We start from the raw sequence: 21248 nt of genomic DNA on the forward strand, positions 1-21248 counted from the left end.
CGGGCGGCGCGCAGCGGGAGGGGGCAACCCGGCCTGGAGCCCCGCGCCCAGCTCCGGCCCTTACATAAGTGACTTTGAGTTTCCGGACCCAGGGACCCGCGGGCTGGGGCGCCGGCTCTGCCCGCCAGGGTGGCCCTCGGGTCACCGCCCCAGCCCCACATACTCCCTGCCAGGCTTGGTCTAGGGGACTTCCCTCTGTCTCTGGTCTTCCGGGTCTCTGTGTCCGGCTCGGGTTCCTGCTCGCTCTCATCCCTGGGTTCTCTTTATCTCTCACATCTGTTCTCTGTGTGGCCCAGTCTCTCCCTGTCTCTGTCTTTCCCCGAGAGTTGTCTCACCCTTACGTACACTTTCCAGCAGGGCCCACCTCTTTGGGGTAGGACACGACCCCTCCCCTCCAGTTAGCTGGAGGCGGGGACCTGTGCAGACCCACCCTAGCCCAAGCTTGCCCCAGAGGGGGAGGGGAGGACTATCCCGGTGGGGCTGGGGAGGGTTATTACAGGACCCATAGCTTCTCTTGGGAGGGAGTGGCAGAAAGTGACCCTTCAAATTCCTGGACTAGGGCAAAATCCACCCCTTTTCTGCCCCTGGAGCCCTTTTCTCTAGAAGGAGGAGGCTTGGAGAGAGCCTGGCTGGGGCTGGCTTAGGGCAACTGGGAGTCCCTGTGAGAGCTGCCTGGTATTCAAGTCAGGGTCAGGTCTGGAGCTATTGAAGGGGAGAGGGAGGGGCCAGGGAGGGGCCAGAGCGCTGGCTGAGAGCCCTAGGAGCTGCAGTAAGCTCCCCACCTCCACGCCAGTTATAGGCCTGGAAGGTGGGGAGGGGATCTGCAGGAAGAGGCCTGTGGGACTTTTGCAAATGAGACAAGGGGAGATAGTGACAGAAGTGACAGACTGTCAGGTCTAAGGAGCACTTAACTGGAGTCATTCCCTGCCTTCAAGGCCCTCCTGAGCGTCAGAGAGACAGACACCTTGGAAATAACTGTAAATAAGGTGTTATAGCAGTTGTGAGGTGGAAATTATCAATTCTAACTATGAATGGGGGAAGGGAGACTTTGCAGAAGGAAGCAGAAGGTTTGGGAACAAAGGGAGCAGAGGGGGATGGGGACATCTAGTGCCCTGTAGGCTTTGGATGCAGCAGAACTGGATTAGAATCCTGACCCTGCCACTTTCTTGCTGTGTGATCGTGCATGAGTCACTTCACCTCTCTGAACCCTAGGTTCCTCTCAGACAATAATCCAGAGCTTAGATTAGCAGAATCAAGTGAATCAATGAGTATGCAGTGACCAGAATGGTTAACTAGTCTGAGAGCAGGCCAGTGGGAGTGTTTTAAGGAGGGAATGGTGTGGAGAAGCCCTGAGGTTTCCCCTGTGTATACAGAACAGTCGGACAGGGCCTGCCAGGTCCCAGCAACATGGCACACGGGTGGAGTTCCTGGGTGTATGGGTGGCACTCATTGAGGCAAAGAGGCCCCACACCTGGCTGTCTCCTGATTGGACCATCCCTGCACCACCTAGACCAGGCTGGCCTCCCTCTTGTTGGCCTCAGGATCCAACAGAAGCTCCCAGGGCTCCTAGACCAGTGGGTGGAGCTGCCTCTCTGCAGAGTGGACCCTGGCCAGGAGCCTGGCTGGCTGTCCTGGGCAGGAACATCCCAGTCTGGCTGGGAAGATGCTGACGCTGTGCAGGCCCCACGGAGGCCCAGAGCTCTGCTGGCTAGAGCCTGGCCCAGCTGATGAGACCTGGGCTGCAGGGTGAGACAGAGGCTGGGATGGGAGTGAAAAGGGAGTGTGCAAGGAGAGACCCCTGGAGAGGAAGCCTGAGCAGAGGTACAGAACCAGAGATGAATTTCACTGGGTCATTCCCCAAGCCTTTCCTGAGCACCTACTGTGTGCCATGTGTAGGTTTGCCAGTCACAGAGCTGAATGGGATATTCACAAAGTGCTCACTGTCATGGTGGCTTGAGATTTGTTTGGGGTTTGTAGAGTGGGTCTGTATGACAGTCCCCTTGGGGTGGGGAGAGGCTTCAGAACTTCCCCAGGGCCCAAGACTCTGATGCTTTTTAAAGAGGGCAGGATTCTACCCCTTTTTAGTCTGTGGGCCTATCGCTTTTTCCCCTGGGTCTCAATTTCCCTTTCTGTGAAATGGGTAGGGGAGATGCACCTAGAGTCTCTACAGATCTTCAAATACCCATGACTATAACCTCAGGATGTGGTTTGGGACTTAGCCCCCATCCTCGTCCCATGGGGCAAGATCAAGGTTGAGTTTGATAGGCCCATAAGTCCTGTTCTTGGCCTGTGTTCTCTAATCATAATTAGAACCACTGCCTCTTAAGTACTTACTGTACACAGCATTCTGTTCTAAGCCTTTAATGTGCAGCACTAATTCATTTAATCCTTCCAATCGCATGAGGGAAGCATTATCCCAGTTTTGTAGGAGTTTAGGGAGTTGAATAGACTTGACCAAAGTTACCCGGTTAGAAAGTAGCTGAGCTGGGATTTGAAATTAGGTTCAACTCTAAAGCCCAGACTTGACTAAGTGGGAGAGCCTTCACCCCATGGGTACCGAGGTACCCACATTGCTCAGCCCTTACCTGTGGAACTGCCTGATCCCTGCTGGAGCAAGCTCTGAGCTCTGGGATGTTCAGGCTCCCTTAGCTGAGGAACAGCTGTGCCACCTATGCTAGGTGCTCCCTGGGCTGAGGGGGCAATTTGCAAGTCAGGGCCCACCAGGGGTTTCCCCAGAGGGCCAGCCCCACCCAACTACTGCCCAGGTGTAAGAGCTGGGCATTGCAAGGCAACCTTGGGTATGTAGCCAATTTTGTACCTCAGTTTCCCCATCTGGAAAACATGGGTTTAAGTGAGCACAGACATTCCCTGATCTGTGGGATAGTGGCTGAGCCCAGGTAAGGGGTTAGAGGAGAGGTTGGGGTGTCAGCGACTAAGCCCGTAAAGGAGGAGCTGGGTCAGGAACAGCTTGGATCCTGGGCTAGCTGTTGGACAACAACTATTTTAGATGAAGGGACTGAGGTTGGAGAAGTTCAAAGGCTTGTCTGGGGCTGTGCAGTCGTACCACAGAGACTGAGGAGAAAAATCAAGGGAAAGCCTGGAGAACAAAATCCAGGCAGTTGAGAGCTGGAATCCTGGCTCAGCCACTTAACTAGGCTTGGAGATGTGAAGTGACAGATCCAAAGACACAGAGAGAGGAATCCCTTCACCTCGCTGTCCTCATCTGTAGTGGGACTGGTGATAATTTCTCCTTTGTCCACTTCCTGATTACTGTGCTGGTTAAAGGAGATGAGACATCTGTAGAACCAGGTGAGAATGTGGCCGCTGGTTCTCTCTCAGCCCAAAGCTGCACTTCTGGGTGTGTGTTTGTGGTGGGGGGACACTTCTGACTGCCCCTTGTTGAGACGCTGGAGAGCAGCCCTAAGAATAACTCCACCATCTATTGAGTAGTTACCATGTACCGGCTCGGTGTTCAATTTCACCTCTCATTGTCTCATTTAGTCCCTATAGCAACTCTGGCAGGTAGGTGGTGTCTTCACCCATGCAAAGTCCCTCCAAAACCCATGCCTGTAGCCCCCTGTAATAATAGTAGCTAATACTTATGTTACTGTGTGCCAAGCATTGTTCCAGATGTTTTACATATATTAATCCATGTAATTCCCACACCAATGCTGTGAGGTGGATACTATAATAATATTCCCCCCATTTTACAGATAAATAAATGAGGCATAGGGAAGTTTAGAAAATGGTCTGAATGTCACAAATAGTAGAGCTGTAAATCAGGATTTGCCCAAGTTCTCAAGTCTCCTCCTTGAAGCACACATCACAGTTATAATTTAGAAATATTTACATGATTGCCTCCTCACTGCACTGGAGGCTCCCTAAGGGCAGGGACCGTGTCTGTCTTCTTTAGGCCGTATCCTCAACCCCCGGCACATAGTAGGTGCTCAGTTAATGTTTGTCCCACTTTCTAGTGGGCTGGGCACTGGGAGGCCTGATGAGCTCAGGGTAGATTATCAGATTGTTACTGACTAGGAGTGTGCCTGCCCCAGAGGCAGAGGGAGGGCAAGGTTCCCTGCTGGCCAGGCCCTGCTCAAGAGGGGGCCCCAAAGACCTTGTTTGCGGGTTGTGCTCTGTGTCTCACTGCTGTCCTTTGCTTCCATGTGCTCCTCCACTGGTGATGTCTCCATGGCCTCTCTCCGACTGGCTGTCTGACCCCAATGGCTGCTTCTGGGTGAGTACTGGTTTGACTTAATGGCTGCCACATGAGCTGATTCTAATGCACGTCCTGTGTCTCTGAGGCCACTGGGAGGTGTAAAGGAGAAAGTGCTGAGAGAGGACACTCTCTTGAAGTTAGGATCCTACCACAAACAGGGCCAACTCCTCTCTTGCCCCTTAACATACTAGGTGGTGATGTTTTTGTCACATGATAAAATGCAAAGGTCTTTGGGGCAGACTGGCTTGGAACAGGATCTTTATTCTGCCACTTACAGCTGGGTGGTTGTTCAGTTTCGTATCTGTAAAATGAGAATATTAATACTTGTGGGAGGCTGGGTGCGGTGGCTCATGTCTGTAATCCTAGCACTCTGGGAGGCCGAGGTGGGCAGATCGCTTGAGGTCAGGAGTTCGAAACCAGCCTGAGCAAGAGCGAGACCCCGTCTCTACTATAAATAGAAAGAAATTAATTGGCCAACTAATATATATAGAAAAAATTAGCCAGGCATGGTGGCGCATGCCTGTAGTCCCAGCTACTTCGGAGGCTGAGGCCGGAGGATTGCTTGAGCCCAGGAGATTGAGGTTGCTGTAAACTAGGCTGATGCCACGGCACTCACTCTAGCCTGGGCAACAAAGCGAGACTCTGTCTCAAAAAAAATACTCATGAGACACAAATATATTTTTTTCTTTTATTCATGGAAGCCCCCTGAGGGCAGGGATTTTTTTCATCTGTTCATTGCTGTATCTCTAGCACCTAGGATATAGTGGCACATAGTAGGTGCTCAGTGAATATTTCTGAATGAATAAAGATATTTATTGAGCATCTACTATGCACCTATCAGTGTGCTTTGTATCAGATTAAATGGCTAATGGATATAAAGTGTCCAACATAATAGGGGTTCAGTGAACATGAGTCCCTAATTGCTTACTAGACTATGAATTTCTTGGGGGCCATGGCTGTGTTAAAGTGAGCTCTGGGTCCTCTGAACTGAGTGAGGGGCTATGTACCAAGCAGGTATCAATCAGCAGCGAGAGGCCTGGGCAACTGGGCTTCCTGGAAAGGGAGTGGCAGGGCCTCTAGGTTTCATCAGAAAAGAGGGTGGCTGGGAAGGTCTGGGGCTGAAAGTGGGAGGGGAGAGAGACTCTGCCCTCCCGGTATTACCGCTTTCCTAGCTGTATGACCTTGGACGAGTCATGAACCTCTCTGAGTCTTAGAAACCTCGTCTATGGCATACATATTACACTTTCCCTACATGGGTGTGGGAAGGAGCCAATGAGAAGTGCCCAGCACAGGGCCTCACTTGGTAACTGTTGGTTTTCTCCCAGCCCTGGGCTTGTTCTGGGAGGGAACTAAGTGTCCCTCTTTTTTGGCTCCTTTCTCCCACTTTTAACTTCCCACCCAGCTGGGACTAGAATCTAGAAGCCAGGAGTCCCTGGACTCCCTGTAGGCTGGCCAGGGCCCTGGGACAGGGGCTGGGCTCTGCCCAGTGTGGAAGTAGCTGAGTGGAGGTGCCAGTTCAGCTACCCCTTAGCTGTGTGACTTGGTTCAGTAACAAACCTCTGTCTCAGTCACCTCATCTGTAAAAGAGGGTTAATAAAGGACACTTCCCTTTAAGAATTGTTTAATTGGGCAGATTAGGCATTATTATCAATATTACTATTCAGCTCTGGCTGGGGAGGTTCTAGAGATGGCTCTGGAGAATGACATCTCACCGTGGCCTAGGGTTCCTGAGAAGCTCTAGTCATCATATGTATTATTGCCATTTATTGGCTGTTTCTTATATGCTGGGCTGGTTGTTATGTGCTGCTTTTTTTTTTTTTTTTTTTTTTTTGAGACAGAGTCTCTCACTTTGTTGCCCAGGCTAGAGTGAGTGCCGTGGTGTCAGCCTAGCTCACAGCAACCTCAAACTCCTGGGCTCAAGTGATCCTTCTGCCTCAGCCTCCCGGGTAGCTGGGACTACAGGCATGTGCCACCATGCCCGGCTAATTTTATATATATATATCAGTTGGCCAATTAATTTCTTTCTATTTATAGTAGAGACAGGGTCTCGCTCAGGCTGGTTTCGAACTCCTGACCTTGAGCAATCCGCCCGCCTCGGCCTCCCAAGAGCTAGGATTACAGGCGTGAGCCACAGCGCCCGGCCTGTGCTGCTTTTTACTGATTGATTGATTGATTGATTGAGACAAGGTTTTGCTCTGTCTCTTGGGCTAGAGTGCAGTGGCATCATCATAGCTCACAGCAACCTTAAACCTAAACCCCTGGGCTTAAGCGATCCTCCTGCCTCAGCCTCCTGAGTAGCTGGGATATAGGCATGTGCTACCATGCCGGGCTACTTTTTCTATTTTTTTGTAGAGACGGGGTCTTGCTCTTGCCCAGGTTGGTATATGTGCTACTTTGAACACAGTATCTCATGTACTCCCAGTGAGCTTCTGAGGTAGACATTATCATCCCCACTTAGAGGATGAAAGACCTGGAACTGGACTGGGTGAGTAAAGTGGGTTACCCAGCACCCACAGTTATTTAGGGGTGGAGCTGGGGCTCAGACCCAAGTCTGCTGACTCCAAGGCCCAAACTGTTAGCAGCAAATGCTCTTATCTCCTCCAAGGAGGCAGAGGCTACATCTGAGTTCTCTCTGTCCATCTCTACTGCCCAGCACAGGCCTGGTGGGAGCTACCGGGGTGTTTGTTGAATGGGTAAATTCACTGAACACACACTCATACTGCACCCCCTACCCAGGCCTGGTACTCTAAGAGTTTTGAAGAGGGGAGATAATAGAAAGCGGGAGAAGGCTGGACAGCACAGTGCCTATCCTGGCAGACCTGGCTTTGAACCCCGTATCTATTGCTGACAAGTTATATGACCTTAGGCAAGAGATTAAACTTCTTGGAGCCTCGGTTTCCTTACCTGTAAAATGGGGATAATAAAAGAACCTACCTGTATCTTAGGGTTTTTATGAGGATTAAATAATGAGTTATATGGTGAGTATTCAATAAATGGTAGTAATGGTTATTGTTATTATAATTATGAGTATTATTTTGGGATTATAAAGATGTCCCTCTTGGGATAGTAGAGACCAGGTCTGAGAGGGAACTGTTGGGAATAGGAGGATAGCAACCTAGTCTGATAGGTTCCTAAAGGTACCAGCAGGGTGAAGGGAGGGAGGTGGCCTCACAGAAGTAAGAATGTACATCCCTTTTCTAGTCATCTGCTTTTACTCATGCCCACTCTGCACCAGGCCCTGTGTTGGGCATGGGGCCCAGAGATAGAATCTGTGTAGTCCTTGGCCCCCAGGAATCTCTGAGTCTAAAAGGACACAGAAACCACCAACTCCACCTTTGACTGATGCACTGAAGTGTGAATAGGTGTTTTTAGGCAGAGAGCAGGAGAAAAGACATTCCTCGTGGAAGGAACTGCACGTGTCAAGGTACAGGGCCTTGACCCGTACCTGGAGGAACACAGCTAGAGATAGGTGCTCAGGGGAGTTAGAGGGACTTGACCCATAGCAATGGGGAGCCACTGGATTTTAAACAGGGAGGAAGGGGCAACTGTCTGGCTAAGAGATTCTGAGATATCAGGCCAGGAACTGTGCCATGGGACAAAGAGCAGTGGGTGATGTGAGGTCTGTGCAGGAGGCAGAGCCAGCTGGACATGACAGTGAATTGCAGTGGGCAGAAAGCAGAGGACAGAGGTGAGAGTGAGATCTTGGAGTCTGGGGGTGATAGGGCCACGGGGTGCTCTGGCTGAGGGACCTATCTGGGAAGAGGAGCCAGAGCAGGTGGGTGGGGGAGCCACTCATCTGCTCCTCAGCTCCCCGGGCAGTGTCTGAGGTGGACACTAGGGCGAGCCACTCTCCTATCTTATGGTATCCTTGTGGTGACCCTGGTGGGTTTGGAAGGGATGAGACCTCCCTGGGGTGGAGGCCAGGCAGGAGCTGGGTGGTGCAGAGAAGCCCTGCTTCTAGGCCTACCAGTGTCACTGAATGTGTGTGTGACCTCAGAAGTCACTCCCTCTCTCTTGCCCTCCTTTTCTTTGCATTGAGAGTGAGAACAAAAAAAAACCTGTTTTGCCTGCCTCAAAGATTCAGTGATAAAATGGAACTAGAGACAACATTTATTGAGCACTCCTGGGGCACAAAGGTGACTCCTCAGGGAGCACAAACCACGACTCAATAGGGAGCCCGGGGAGCAGGCAGTTAACTCTTTTTAGGCATCAGGGAGAAAGAGCTGTGCTGGGATTTGAAGGATGAATAAGAGCTCTCTAGGCAGGCAGTAGAGAGAACAACCTTCTTCTAGGTATGGGGAACAGCATACGCAAAGGCTTGTGCTCAGGGGAGAGGGGCGCTGTGTTTGGGATGGCTGGGGCACAGAGGGAGAGCAGGCAGTGACGGGAGATGAGGCCGGACGGGGAAGCAGGGCCCGCATCAGGCAGGGCTTTGGGGATGGTCACTGGCTCCCCTCTCCTTACTGCACCCTCACAGCTGCCTGTCCTGACTGCCAGCGCCTTCCCACCCTGCCCCTCCCCCACCTTCCTGCCTTCTCCCCTCCTCACCACCACCTGAGTCAGACCTAGGGGCTGCCTCTCCCAGGAGTCAGCAACCTGGGTTCCCCGAGAGCCCTGCCACTGACAAGCCATGTGGTCTTCAGGCACTCACTTGTCCTCTCTGCGCCTCAGTCTCCACCTCAGTGAAATGGGCACAGCAGGCCTTCCTCACAGGGAAGGGTGGAAGCTTCAGTGAGATAATCCCTATAAGTGGCCTGGCCCAGTGTCTACATGTAATGGTCACCCATTGAAGAAAAGGAGCTCTAATTGAATCATCACTATTTGGACTCCTCAATCTCCTCGGCCCCACCCACTGCCTCTCCTGGCAGCCGTTTTGTTCTGGCCAACAAAGGAATGGAAAGATTAAGAAATAAGACTGAGTCTCCAGAGGGGTCCTGGCCCACTGCCCAGCTGGCTCCCTCCTGCCCCTTGCCCCTCTTGGCCTCAGGCCTTGGCATCCTCCTACCCCCTACCCTAGAGTCCCCTCCCTGGCTGGAGGCCAAAGCAAGCAGCAGCCCTGAAACAGGGAAATATTTGGAAAATATTTGGCTTTACTCCCCTACACCTCGCAGAAGCTGATAATCAGGCCCTTTTCTCTGGTGCTTGGAAGAGAGTAAGTGTGATGTCCCATATTGCTGGAGGCCCCATGGTCGAGGCAGGGCTGGATCTTTGAGCTTCCTGGATCACACAACAGATGCTGGCCACCAAATCTCTTTCAAAACAGACACAGGACCCTCAAATCACAGTGGGTGCCTAATGGCTTGAGGTCACACAGTATAAACCCAGGTCTCTGGACCCTTTTTGCACTGTCCCATGAATGGCTGTGCAAAAATGGGTGCAGCGACCCTGGCTGTCACTTTACCTCTCTGAGCCTCAGTTTCCTCCACTGTAGAATGGTGGTGATTTTACTGTGAGGATCAACAATAATGTAGAGAAAGCACCTAGTGTGAGTCCTCAATGGCATGTAGCTACTATTGGAGCTGCTGCCTCTTAAGAACCTTCTTCTGCCCTACCCCTTTCCCGGTCTAGAGACAGGGAGTATTTGATATAGTTTCTATTGAATAAATGACACCTGATAAACCAGTTTTAAAGCCAGAGGCTTAGCATTGTTTATGCTCCCCTCCCCACCTCCCATCTCCCTGTTGGCTGGGACACCCTGGCCTCACCCAAGACAGGTTTCCTTCTGCAGCCTCCTCTGATCAACGCCACTGCAGGCACTTTGGAAGAGCAGAGAGGAGGAAGGGTCCTGCACTACCCAGGCCTAGGCTGCGGGGACAGAGGTGGACTGTGAGCTCCTCGGAACTGTCCTCAGGAAGCTAGGATGACTCCAGGACTTCTGCAGAGGCTGGGAAATAGGCCTACAGGAGAAAACCTGGTCCATAGCCCCAACGCGGTAGAGTGGAGGGAACACCGGCCCTCCCAGCTCTTCATGCGGCGAGATCTTGGGTGAATCACCTGCCCTTCCTGAGCCTGTTTTCTGATTTAGTAAAAGGAAGTGGATGGATTGACGTCAGAGGTCTCTACTAATACTACAGGATTAAAAATAGGGATTTAGGAGATGACAGACCTCCGTTTAAATCCCAGCTTCTCCATTTACCAGCTGTGGGACCTCTCACAAGTTCCTTTACCTCAGTGAGTTTCAGTTTTTTCACTTATAAAGTGGGAAAAACACTAACACCTTCTTTTAGGATTACTTAAGGGCTAAATTAGATAATTTGTGTAAAGTACTCAGTCCGTAGCTGACACACTGGAATTATTGTTGTTGTTATTTCTATGATTAACAGAGACAATAGAGAGAAATCAGTAGAAGCCAGTCAGGACATAGTTCATTGAGAAGGCAGGGCTTGAGAAATGTACAGGGTTCATTCATTCATTCACTCATTCACTCAATAAATATTTAGAATTTCCATAGGGCAGAGACTAGAGGAGTAGGGAAGCAGCAGGAAGCTAGAGTCAGACACACCTGTCCATTCTCACTGGGTCTCACTCCCTCGTCTGTAAAATGGTGAGAATAGTGAGCAAAAAACCTCCAGAATTGTCCTAAGGTTGAAAAGAGTTAAAATGCACAGTGGGTGATTAGTCTGTGTCTGATTACTTTCCCCAAGCCCCTCAGCTCTCTTAATGAATGGATATATGATCTCAGGCAAGTCCTTGACCACGTCAAGCGCACTTCTACCCCAGGGCCTTTGCACTTGCTGATCCTCTAGCCTGGAACACTCTCCTCCCAAATACTTTTGTGGCTTGTTCTATTATGTCTTTAAATTTTTTGTTTAAATGTCACCTTTTCAGTAAGGCCTTTCCTGGCTATCCTATTTAAAATTGTAACATCTTTCTTTCCCCCAACCCTGGCACTCCCCAACTGCCCTCCCTGCTTATTTTTCTCTGTAGCACTTATCACTCTTTGACATGCTATATTTTATTGATTATTTGGTTATTATCTGTCTCACCCCATTGGAATGTAAAATCAGTGGTGATGGTGATTTTTGTCTGTCTTGTTCAATATTATATCCCTTGTACTTAGAACAGTGTGTGGCATATAGTATGTGCTCAATAAGTATTTGTGGAGTGAATTAATGAATAAATGAAGCCTCTTCTCCTCTCTGGCTCTAAGACCATGTTGAGCATATAGTAGATTCTCAATAAATAGATGTATGAATGAAGGAGAGAGTGAGTGGTCATCATCCTCTCCATTTGCTGGATAATACTTTGGCTGGGTCAACCCTGAGGCCCGTTTGCATCTGATATTTTCTGCCAGAGCATCAGTTTCAGTTGGAGTGCCCAAATCTTTTGTTCCGGAGCCTGAGCTATGCAGAATTTCTAGTTGGGGCTGTTTGGCTGTTGGGCCCACAATGGTTATTATGTCATTATTGGTAATTAGCACTTAGGCCTAAAGGATTGAGCTTTTTGTTTTTCAGCAGAAATCACAGCAGAGAGCTGTGCCAGGCAGTGGGAGCCCAGGCCTAGAACAGCTTCCTCTGGAACCTCCTTCTTCCCAGCTCTGGGCCCATGACTTGGGGAGGCTAAGACAGAGGTGCCCAGGGCTAGATGCACGTGGGTCACCAGCTCAACTGCTGTCTTCCCCAGACAGGAATTTGCCAAGGTTTCTCCCCCACACTCTGGGTTCTTTATGCCTGGCCTGGTGCAGAGGGGGTTCCCCACAACCCCTGGGGAACTAGGTATAGGATTTCCAAATGTCCAGTGGACAGGGGCATTTTTTGATGCTCAGGATTCATGTATTATTCAGGGAGGAAACAACTCTGGGTTTAAGACTCAGGAACCTGGGTTTAAGTCCCTGCTTAGCTGCTGACTTGCTGGGTGATCTTAGGCAAGTCACTACCTCTTGCTGGGCCTTAGCTTTCTCATCTGTCAAACAGAGATAAAGATGCTTGATTGGCCTTACTAGGGAAGAGAGGTGAGATAGTATGGTAGGCAAGGGATTGGGTTCTGGAGTCAGACACACTTGACTTCCCAAGTATACCCTGTCCTAGCTGTGTGACATTAGGCAAATTACTTCACCTCTCTGACTTCAGTCCCCAAAGCTATAAAATGGGGCTAAAATAGTACCCACTCCATAGGGTTGTTGTGAAAATTAAATAAGAGAATGCAGGTAAAGTACCTAGGCACACATCCAGTGCTCTGCACATCTTTGCTGGTACTATTATAATGACTATTATGAAATGCAGGCAATCTGTAAACTGTAAAAAGAATACTAGCAGTAGGGCCAGATAGATATGGGTGAGGCTCTACTTCCTCATCTGTAAAATGGGACTTATAGTCATACCTTTCTCAAGAGGCTGTTGTAGAGATTCAGTGATATATTGTATATGAAGCACTTGGTACAATGGTTGGTACATATTAATATTATCTCCACTTCATAGATAAGGAAAGGAGGGGAAGTGACTGATTTCACATAGCATCTCAGTGGTGGGGCTCTGATTTGAACCCAGTCCTGCCTGACCCAAAAGCTCACATTCTTTTTACTGTTTCTCACCAGTCACCCATCATTACTGTTTCTCACCAGATCATAATGATGATTGTTATTATTGTGCCACTAGACTCATTCACGCTGGGGGTCCCCAGTGCCTACCCAAAGGAGGTACTCAATAAATGTTTGTTGGATGAAGAAAGGTGGGACCATTGTGTCCTCTCTTCCAGGGAGGATTTGCCCTGGGGTTGAGAATTCTTTCTCCTTGGTTGATAGCAGATTTAAAATAAAAATCATACTTGGTGCTGGTGTGGGGCTTTGTAATCTGCAGAACCCTTTTGTACCCCCCACATCATTTGATCCTACTTGCCACCCCGTGAGACAGCCTGGGTAGGCATGGCTACCTCCATTTGAGTAGTGGGGAAATGGGACCCCAGAGAAGGTGTTAAGGACTGAATGTTTGTGTCCCCACAAAATTCATATGTTGAAGCCCTAACTCCTAATGTAATTGTATTTGCAGATAGAGCCTTTGGGAGGTAATTAGGGTAAGATGAGATAATGAGGGTGTGTCCCTCATGATAGTATTAGTGCCTTGATAGGAAAAGACACCAGAGAGCTTGCTCTCTCCCTCCCTCTGCCATGTGAGGACACAGCAAGAAGGTGGCCATCTGCAAGCCAGGAAGGGTGTCCTCACCAGAACCTGGCCATGCTGACACCCTAACACACTAATATCAGGCTTCCAGCCTCCAGAACTGTGAGAAAATAAATTTCTGTTGTTTTTTTTCTGTTGAGACAGTCTCACTGTGTTGCCCTGGCTAGAGTGCCATGGTGTCAGCCTAGCTCACAGCAACCTCAAACTCCTGGGCTCAAAGTGATCCTCCTGCCTCAGCCTCCCAAGTAGCTGGGACTACAGGCATGTGCCACCATGTCCGACTAATTTTTTCTATGTATTTTTAGTTGGCCAATTAATTTCTATCTATTTTGAGTAGAGATGGGGGGTCTCGCTCTTGCTCAGGCTGGTTTCGAACTCCTGACCTTGAGCGATCTTCTCACCTTGGCCTCCCAGAGTGCTAGGATTACAGGTGTGATGAGCCACCACGCCTGGCCAAATTTCTGTTGTTTGAGCCACCCAATCTATGGTACTTTGTTATGGCAGCTGAGCTGATGGAGGGTAAGTGATTTTCCCAGAGTCACACTGTGAATTTATGGCAGAGCCAAAGCTGTAACTTATTTGTAGTCTCTTTTATTATCTCTTTCTTCTTTACTAAATGTTCCCAGTCACTGGGAGTCTTGGAAATTGCAGTTGCTGAATGCTTGATGGGCAGCTCAGGAATTGTCCTGCCACAGCAGCTTTGGAGGGTCTTGGGGCAAGTCAAATATGGCAATTTCTGGGTGCCTAATGCCCTCTGTTTCCCTATATTTTCTCTTGTGTCCTGTCCCTCTCCCAGGTGAGGTTTGGGCCAGGCTGACTTTAACTACCGGTTTTTTGGGTTTTATTTGAGACAGAGTCTCATTCTGTTGCCCAGGCTAGAGTGCCATGGCATCAGCTTAGCTCACAACAACCTCAAATTCCTGGGCTCAAGCAATCCTTCTGCCTCAGCCTCCAAGTAGCTGGGACTACAGGCACACACCACAAGGCCTGGCTAATTTTTTCTATTTTTAGTAGAGACAGGGGAGAGGGGGCTCGCTCTTGCGGAGGCTAGTCTCAAACTCCTGATCTCAAGTGATCCTCCTGCCTTGGCCTCCCAGAGTGCTAGGATTACAGGTGTGAGCCACCGTGCCTGGCCTAACTACCAGTTTTAGAAGGGTGCCAACTAGCAGATGGCACTGAGCTCCTCTCTGTTTCTTGGGAAACCGTCTAGGACTTGAGAGCTCCCCCCCGCCCCCCTTAGGGAGAGGGAATTAGTAGGCTAAAGTGAGTGAGCTGGAGGCTTTGCTGGCTCAGGGTTATTAGGCTCACTCCAGCTGGTAAGAGAAGGGGCTGGGGAGGGTCACGGGAGGTCAGATCCTTGGGTCTCTACCTGAATGCCTCGGGGCTATAAGCAGAAGCTGCCACAACAGCCTTTCCCTGGGGCAGGGGTCCTCAAACTTTTTAAACAGGGGGCCAGTTCACTGTCCCTCAGACCATTGGAAGGCTGTTGGAGAGTGCAGCGCACATTCCACACATGCGCACTGTGGGGCCAGGATGAGTTGGCTGCTAAGCAGGACAGACAGCTGTGGCTAAAACAGCCAGTGAGCTGGATAAATGTCCTCGGCTGTCTGCACGTGGCTGTAGTTTGAGGAAGCCTGCCCTGGGGTCTTGGTTCAGATATTAGTATTGCCTGTTCATATTATTTCTGAACTGCTTTCCTGAGAGTGATATGGAAGCAGTATATAAGAGGACAGTGGCATCAGTGGCCAGACAGTGGCATCAGACAGACCTAGTTTAAGCCACGTGACATTGTGCAGATCACCTAACATTTCTAAGCTGTAGTTTCTTGAACTGTAATTGATGCTAATAATACTTTGCAGGGATGCTATGAAACTAAATGCAATGATGTATCTAAAGCCCTTAGTAAGTGCACCACACATAGTGAATACCTCATAAATGTGGTTGTTATTATTTTTAATAATAGATTATCTCTAAGGTCCCTTCCAGCTCAGATATTCCTAGGTTTTATGGCTGTAGAATTTAGCATGGCCTCCAGCTTTGGAGAACAATGTAGCTGGAGCTGGATAAAGGTAGTGAACGGAATCCTGTAGTGTAGGGGTTGGAAGACTTGAGTTCAAGTGTGGGCTCTGCCACCACTGTGCTGTGTGACCTTGGGCAAGGGCCTTCTAGTCTCTGGACCTATTTCCCAATCTGTTTAAAAGTTAGCAGCTTGGATCTGATGATCTACAAGGGCCTATCCAGTTCTCACCTTTTGTGAATCTAGAGGCGTAAAGCAATGCCTTAGCAACTGTCTACCAGGTCCACTTTTATAATTTCAACTTCCTTCCTTTCTGCCCCTTGTCTCTTACTTAGCATGTCTCCATGGCAATCCTAATGTATACCTTACAATCTATTGATTTTAATCACATTTAGTTTTTTGCTTTTACTGTGCACAGAAAACTTTTTAAGACAATTTTTTTTTTTTTTTTGAGACAGAGTCTCGCTTTGTTGCCCAGGCTAGAATGAGTGCCGTGGCATCAGCCTAGCTCACAGCAACCTCAAACTCCTGGGCTCAAGCAATCCTTCTGCCTCAGCCTCCCAAGTAGCTGGGGCTACAGGCATGTGCCACCATGCCCGGCTAATTTTTTCTATATATATTAGTCGGCCAATTAATTTCTTTCTATTTATAGTAGAGACGAGGGTCTCGCTCTTGCTCAGGCTGGTTTCGAACTCCTGACCTCGAGCAATCCGCCTGCCTCGGCCTCCCAGAGTGCTAGGATTACAGGCGTGAGCCACTGCGCCCGGCCTTAAGACAATTTTTATAAGCAAAGTGCCTTCTATAAAAGAGGTCAAAACATGGTCTGTGTTTTCAGATATAAAAGAAAAGTAATTGTACAAAAGTACTGCAACTGCTGGTTTGTTTTGCCTTTATCAGAAATATGACTGAAATAGGCAGCCTGGTGTGCTATAATTTAAAAATATATGTCGCAGCCAATGCATCCTCAAGAAAATCATGGATATAATTTAGATAAAGGAATGTCAATTATCACTTATAAAAGAGAAAAATGTGAAACAATCTAAATGTCCAACAATAGGATTACCTAAATTATGATCCTATGCTATCCACTTGATAGCACTGTTAAAAATTATGATAAAAATGTTCACAATATTTTGTTAAATGAAAAAAGTCACTTCTAAAACAATTCGGTCTACATTTTGAAAAGCATTAGGTTGAGACATGAAATTGCTGATATTTGACCATTTTTAACCTATAAAATCAGCAATTTCATATAATTAATTAATTAATTTTTGACAGAGTCTCGCTTTGTTGCCCAGGTGAGAGTGAGTGCCTTGGCGTCAGCCTAGCTCACAGCAACCTCAAATTCCTGGGTTCAAGAGATCTTTCTGCCTCAGCCTCCTAAGTAGCTGAGACTACAGACATGCGGCACCATGCCCGGCTAATTTTTTCTCTCTCTATATTAGCTGGCCAATTAATTTGTTTCTATTTATAGTAGAGACGAGGTCTCTCTCTTGCTCAGGCTGGTTTCGAACTCCTGACCTCGAGCGATCCTCCTGCCTCGGCTTCCCAGAGTGCTAGGATTACAGGCGTGAGCTACCTCGCCCGGCCGTAAGATTTAATTTAGTATGTATAAATTTAAAAGTACATGTGTAAGAAAAAGTACTAGAGAGGAAAGTCTCCCACCAAAATATTGACAGTAGTTATTTCTGTTTGGCAGCTTTATGGTGATTTACATTTTTTCCTTCTTACTTAAGTATGTTTTCTAAATTCTCTATGAACAATTCAAGTACTACTAGTAAAAATAATCCCCTAGAAAGGCATTCCAATGTAAGAACAGTACTTTCTATCCCATTATAGCTTGTTTGATTTGTCATTTGTGTTTAAAAGGTATAAAATGTCTACAATTTTATGATCATGGGCAGGATGGAAAGCCATACTCTTCATGTACTTTTAGTACCAGGATTAGTTTTTATTCAATAGTACTATTCAGAACACTTTGCTGGTGGGCCCAGCTTTTCAAAGCCTTCTTCATCTCTTGCCACCCTCCACAAAAGACAAACATTTTCCATGTGCCCTATCACTGGGGCTTCAGGCCAGCTGTGTCCCTAATCCGCCCACGTCCCAGATTTGGGTATGGTTCAGACTCCAGCTGTTCCCCACCCTACCCCTGCTCTCTTCCAATCTCATCTCTTCCAGGTCATCGGAGGCCTCAGCTACCCTCCCTGGTCTTCCCCACTGGTCACCATTTAATTTCACCATCTAATTTCATTCTCTTATGTGCAGCTGGTGTTTGCTTTCACTGGAGCTCAGTTTGCAACCGGGAAAGGATTAAGACCCTTTCATGCTGTCTTTTTCCCTTTTGTTTTTTTTTGCTTAGTGTCCTTGACCGCTGCAGGGGCTAACAGGGCCTGTATTCCCTAGGAAGGAACAGAAGGGGCTGGAGTGGGGAGGTAGTGTGGGCTCAGCTGGCAGGCGAGATAGAGATGGCCCCTAGAGATCCCATCTTGGGTCCTGGGCCTTGGAGCATGGCACAGCCGCCACCCAGACATAAGCATGGAGCGGAGCTGTTTCAGCCTAGGCAATTAGCCTCAGAGATGGTGCTTTGGACCTTTTCCCTTGGTACCAAATGGCAGCCTCTGCTGGTTAAGCTGGGACTGGATGTCTGGTTTGCAGAAGTCTGAGAGGGCAGATGGACACAGGGGTAAGGGTAGTTTCTCTGCCTTCAAACTGGCCATCTTACTTATACCCCTACCTCCTACTATGTGATGGGCCCAGCTACACTCAGAGACAGGGCACTTAGCCTAACGGGTGACAGTATATATCTAATTAATAACAAAAATTCCTCATGTGTGGATGGTACTTTATAGTTCACAAAGCCCTCTCATCTCCAGACTAAGAACTAAAAGCCAGCATCGGAATTCAGGTCTCTCAGATTCTAAAGCATGGGCCAACAGATTTTGGTATGGTGTTGCATGGCACTCTGAATTTAAAAGTGGTATATTCATGCTTTCTGTCTAGCCTTTTCCCGCTAGCCTGTGACCTCTACTTATTTTCAGGGTGACAATTATTATTATTTTTTTTAATAATAATTATGGACAAGTTTGGTGGCAAATAGGGTGACAATTATTAAATGCTACATATTCTGTGCATCCAACCAGCATCCTTAAATATGATGTGCTATTGGCTAGCACTTCATGGCTTAGAGAATACTGATTTTTATGAATCTGAATTTGCTGGATAACATGGTAGTAGTGCAGGTGGAGAATTGTCTAGTGTTTAATCTTCAGTATTCATCCTTCATGGTACCAGCTTTCACTCTCTGGTAGGTGAAGGAAGCCTACAAGGCACAGAGGTGGTAGGACTAGAGTTCCTCAAATCAAAAGCATGGCTGAACCTGAGGACTTGAGGCATGCTGGGGTGGGGCGTGGGGTGGAGTATATTTAAGAACAGGTGCTTCACCCTTAGCATACAGAATGACCCTAGCCAAGTCACCTGGCCTTACATAGACTTGGTTTCCTTATATGTAAAATGGGGACAATTCATTCATTCCTTCATTCAACAAATATTGAGTGTTCATTGTTCTGAGAGATGAACAAAAGGAGCAAAGTCCCAGCCCTCCTGAGGCTGCATCGTGGTGGGTCTAGAATGCAGCAGTTCATTTGAGATGGAAAATAAATAAATAAATAAATAAATAAATAAATAGTAGAAAGTCAAATAGGGGTAAATGCTATGAAGCAAGTTAAAGCAGGGCATGAGTTTTTAGATAAGGTAGTCTGGTGGTCTTCAAGGGCTTTTATGATGTTTCAAATAGATAACTTATGTAATGTGCTCAGGTCAGTGCTGAAAACAATTGTGTGCTCCACCCTTCTCAGTCCATATTTTAGTCTCCGAATGGCAGTAATAACACTTATATAGATCTTACTATGAGCTAGGCACTGCTCTAAGCTCTTTGCATATTTTAACTTACTTAATTCTTATAGTAACTCTAAGAGGTAAGAATTATTATTATCCCCTTTTATAGGGTTGCAATCTGAGGCACAGAGTAGGCCAAACATTAGGGAGGACTACAGACTAAGAATTGAGGCTGAGGTGGTGGCTCACGCCTGTAATCCTAGCACTTTGGTAGGCCCAGGTGAGAGGATCGCTTGAGGCCAGGAGTTTGAGACCAGCCTGGGCAATAGTGAGACGCCATCTTTACAAAAAAATTAAAACAAAATTAGGTGGGCATGGTGGTGTACGCCTATAGTCTCAGCTGCTTAGGAGGCTAAGGCAGGAGGATCACTTGAGCCCAGGGGTTCAAGGCTGCAGTGAGCTATGATGACACCACTGCACTCCGGCCTGGGCAAAGATAGAGAGAGACCTCATCTCAAAAGAAAAACAAACAAAAAAAGAATTGAACCCATTCTATCTCTTTCTGGAGGTTGTGCTGAGATTGTGAGGAAGCTGTGATAATATGTATAGCTGGCATATACAGGCTCTGGTGTCAGATTGCCAGGCTTCTTATCCTGGCAGTTCTAAGTCTCTCTGCTTCAGTTTCCCCATCTCTAAAATGAAATACCAGATCCTATCTTACCTTATAGGTATCATGCTTAAAACACAGCCTTCTCTCTGCTCTGTGGGGCTGCAGGCTGTTCAGATACTGTTCAGACACCAACCTGGCAAGGAGTATGAAGGGTCAAGGCGACTCTGACACTTCTGGAGGGAAATAAATGCACACCAGGCAATTGTCAGAGTAAGCCTAAGTTCATCTGGAGACAAGAGCTCGGAAGCTAGGTCTTTATGATTTTTAGAGTGCCAAAGTGGAATTAGGAGACCCTTAAATGAAGACAGGTGAAATCTTGGCTCAGCCTCAACACTTAGCTTCCACTTCAGGCCTTACACAGCTAGCGAGCAAGGTAAAGTCTCACGAAATGTCAGGGTTGGAAGGGTGTCTAGAGACGATCAAGCTAGTATAGGGGAAACCGAGGCCCAGAGATGCTCAGTGACTTACCATAGGTCACTAGGTGCATTAGGGGCAGTCAGTTGCGGTAGCCTGGCAGTAGCCCCCAAGTGATTTCTGCTTTCCCTGAGGCTTCCAAATCTCGGCCTCTTACCTGGCCCTCCTCCGGGAGGAAAGGACCTCACCTTGGGCCGGGACACTAGCTGCCTCATTCCCCACGTGGGTGCTGCTGGAGCCCGGAACACCCAGACCGGGTTCGACTTGCGCGTGCGCACACGCGGCCAGCCCCCTGCCTAGTCTCTTTTTACTTCCCCTCCCCTCTCCTTACCGGCCTAGGGGAGGGGGCAAACAAGAGGCTCTAGAACTTGGCCTCAGCCAATGGGCTGACGGGCCGCGGGCCCGGCCCCCTCCTTCCCTCCGGCGCGGCCCAATAGAAATTTACTACAATGTTGTGGCGAACGGAGGGGGAGGGGCGCGCGCGGGCGGGCGGGCTGCGGGCCGGGCCGGCCGAGCCTTGCGGAGGGAAGGCGGGAGGGCGCGCGCCAGGGCTGCTCGCTAGCTTGCTCCCTCCCTCTCTCCGCTGGTGGATTTAGTCAGTCCGCCAGCAGCGGGCGAGCCGCAGAGGGCCCGAGCGTCGGACGCCAGCGCCTCATTCTGCCATTGTTCGTCGGGCTGTAGCAGCGGTGGGCGCGGGAGCCAGGGCCCCAGAGCCACTGGTGAGGCGAGGCGGCGGCGGCGCGCAAGCCGGGGCGGGGGCTTTGGAGCTGTCCCCGAGGGGACGGTCCTGGCGGCTGCTGCGGCGCCGTAGCCTCTTTGTCTTCAGACCCCCACAGGCCCGGGGCCGGGGGCGCGGGCTCTACCGCTGAGGGGCCTCGTGCGCACGCCGGGGCGCCGGGGGCTTGAGCCGGGACGCGGCCTGAGGAGCGAGAGGTGGGCGGGAAGCTGCTGAGGAAAGGGGAAGGGGTTGCGTCGGGGAAG

General features: G+C 49.0%; 1 protein-coding gene across 4 annotated transcripts in view; it reads left to right on the forward strand.

Annotated features, from left to right (window-relative positions):
• The window catches only part of EPB41 (erythrocyte membrane protein band 4.1), a 204283-nt gene that overhangs the window by 604 nt on the left and 182431 nt on the right, over nt 1-21248 (forward strand). For 2 of the 4 annotated variants that reach the window (XM_075995880.1, XM_075995889.1), the window contains exon 1: nt 20777-20986. The exons of 1 other annotated variant lie outside the window; for it this stretch is intronic. Coding sequence is in view for 1 of the 3 variants with exons in the window: in XM_012750476.3 (XP_012605930.1) it covers nt 4221-4234 (14 nt within the window). In the remaining 2 variants the exon portion in view is untranslated. Of the gene's footprint in view, nt 1-752; nt 4235-20776; nt 20987-21248 lie in introns of those variants that run through there. One more of the 4 variants, XM_012750476.3, reaches the window with a different exon arrangement.

Source organism: Microcebus murinus, chromosome 2 (assembly GCF_040939455.1).
Source record: "Microcebus murinus isolate Inina chromosome 2, M.murinus_Inina_mat1.0, whole genome shotgun sequence".
Lineage (NCBI taxonomy): Eukaryota > Metazoa > Chordata > Mammalia > Primates > Cheirogaleidae > Microcebus > Microcebus murinus.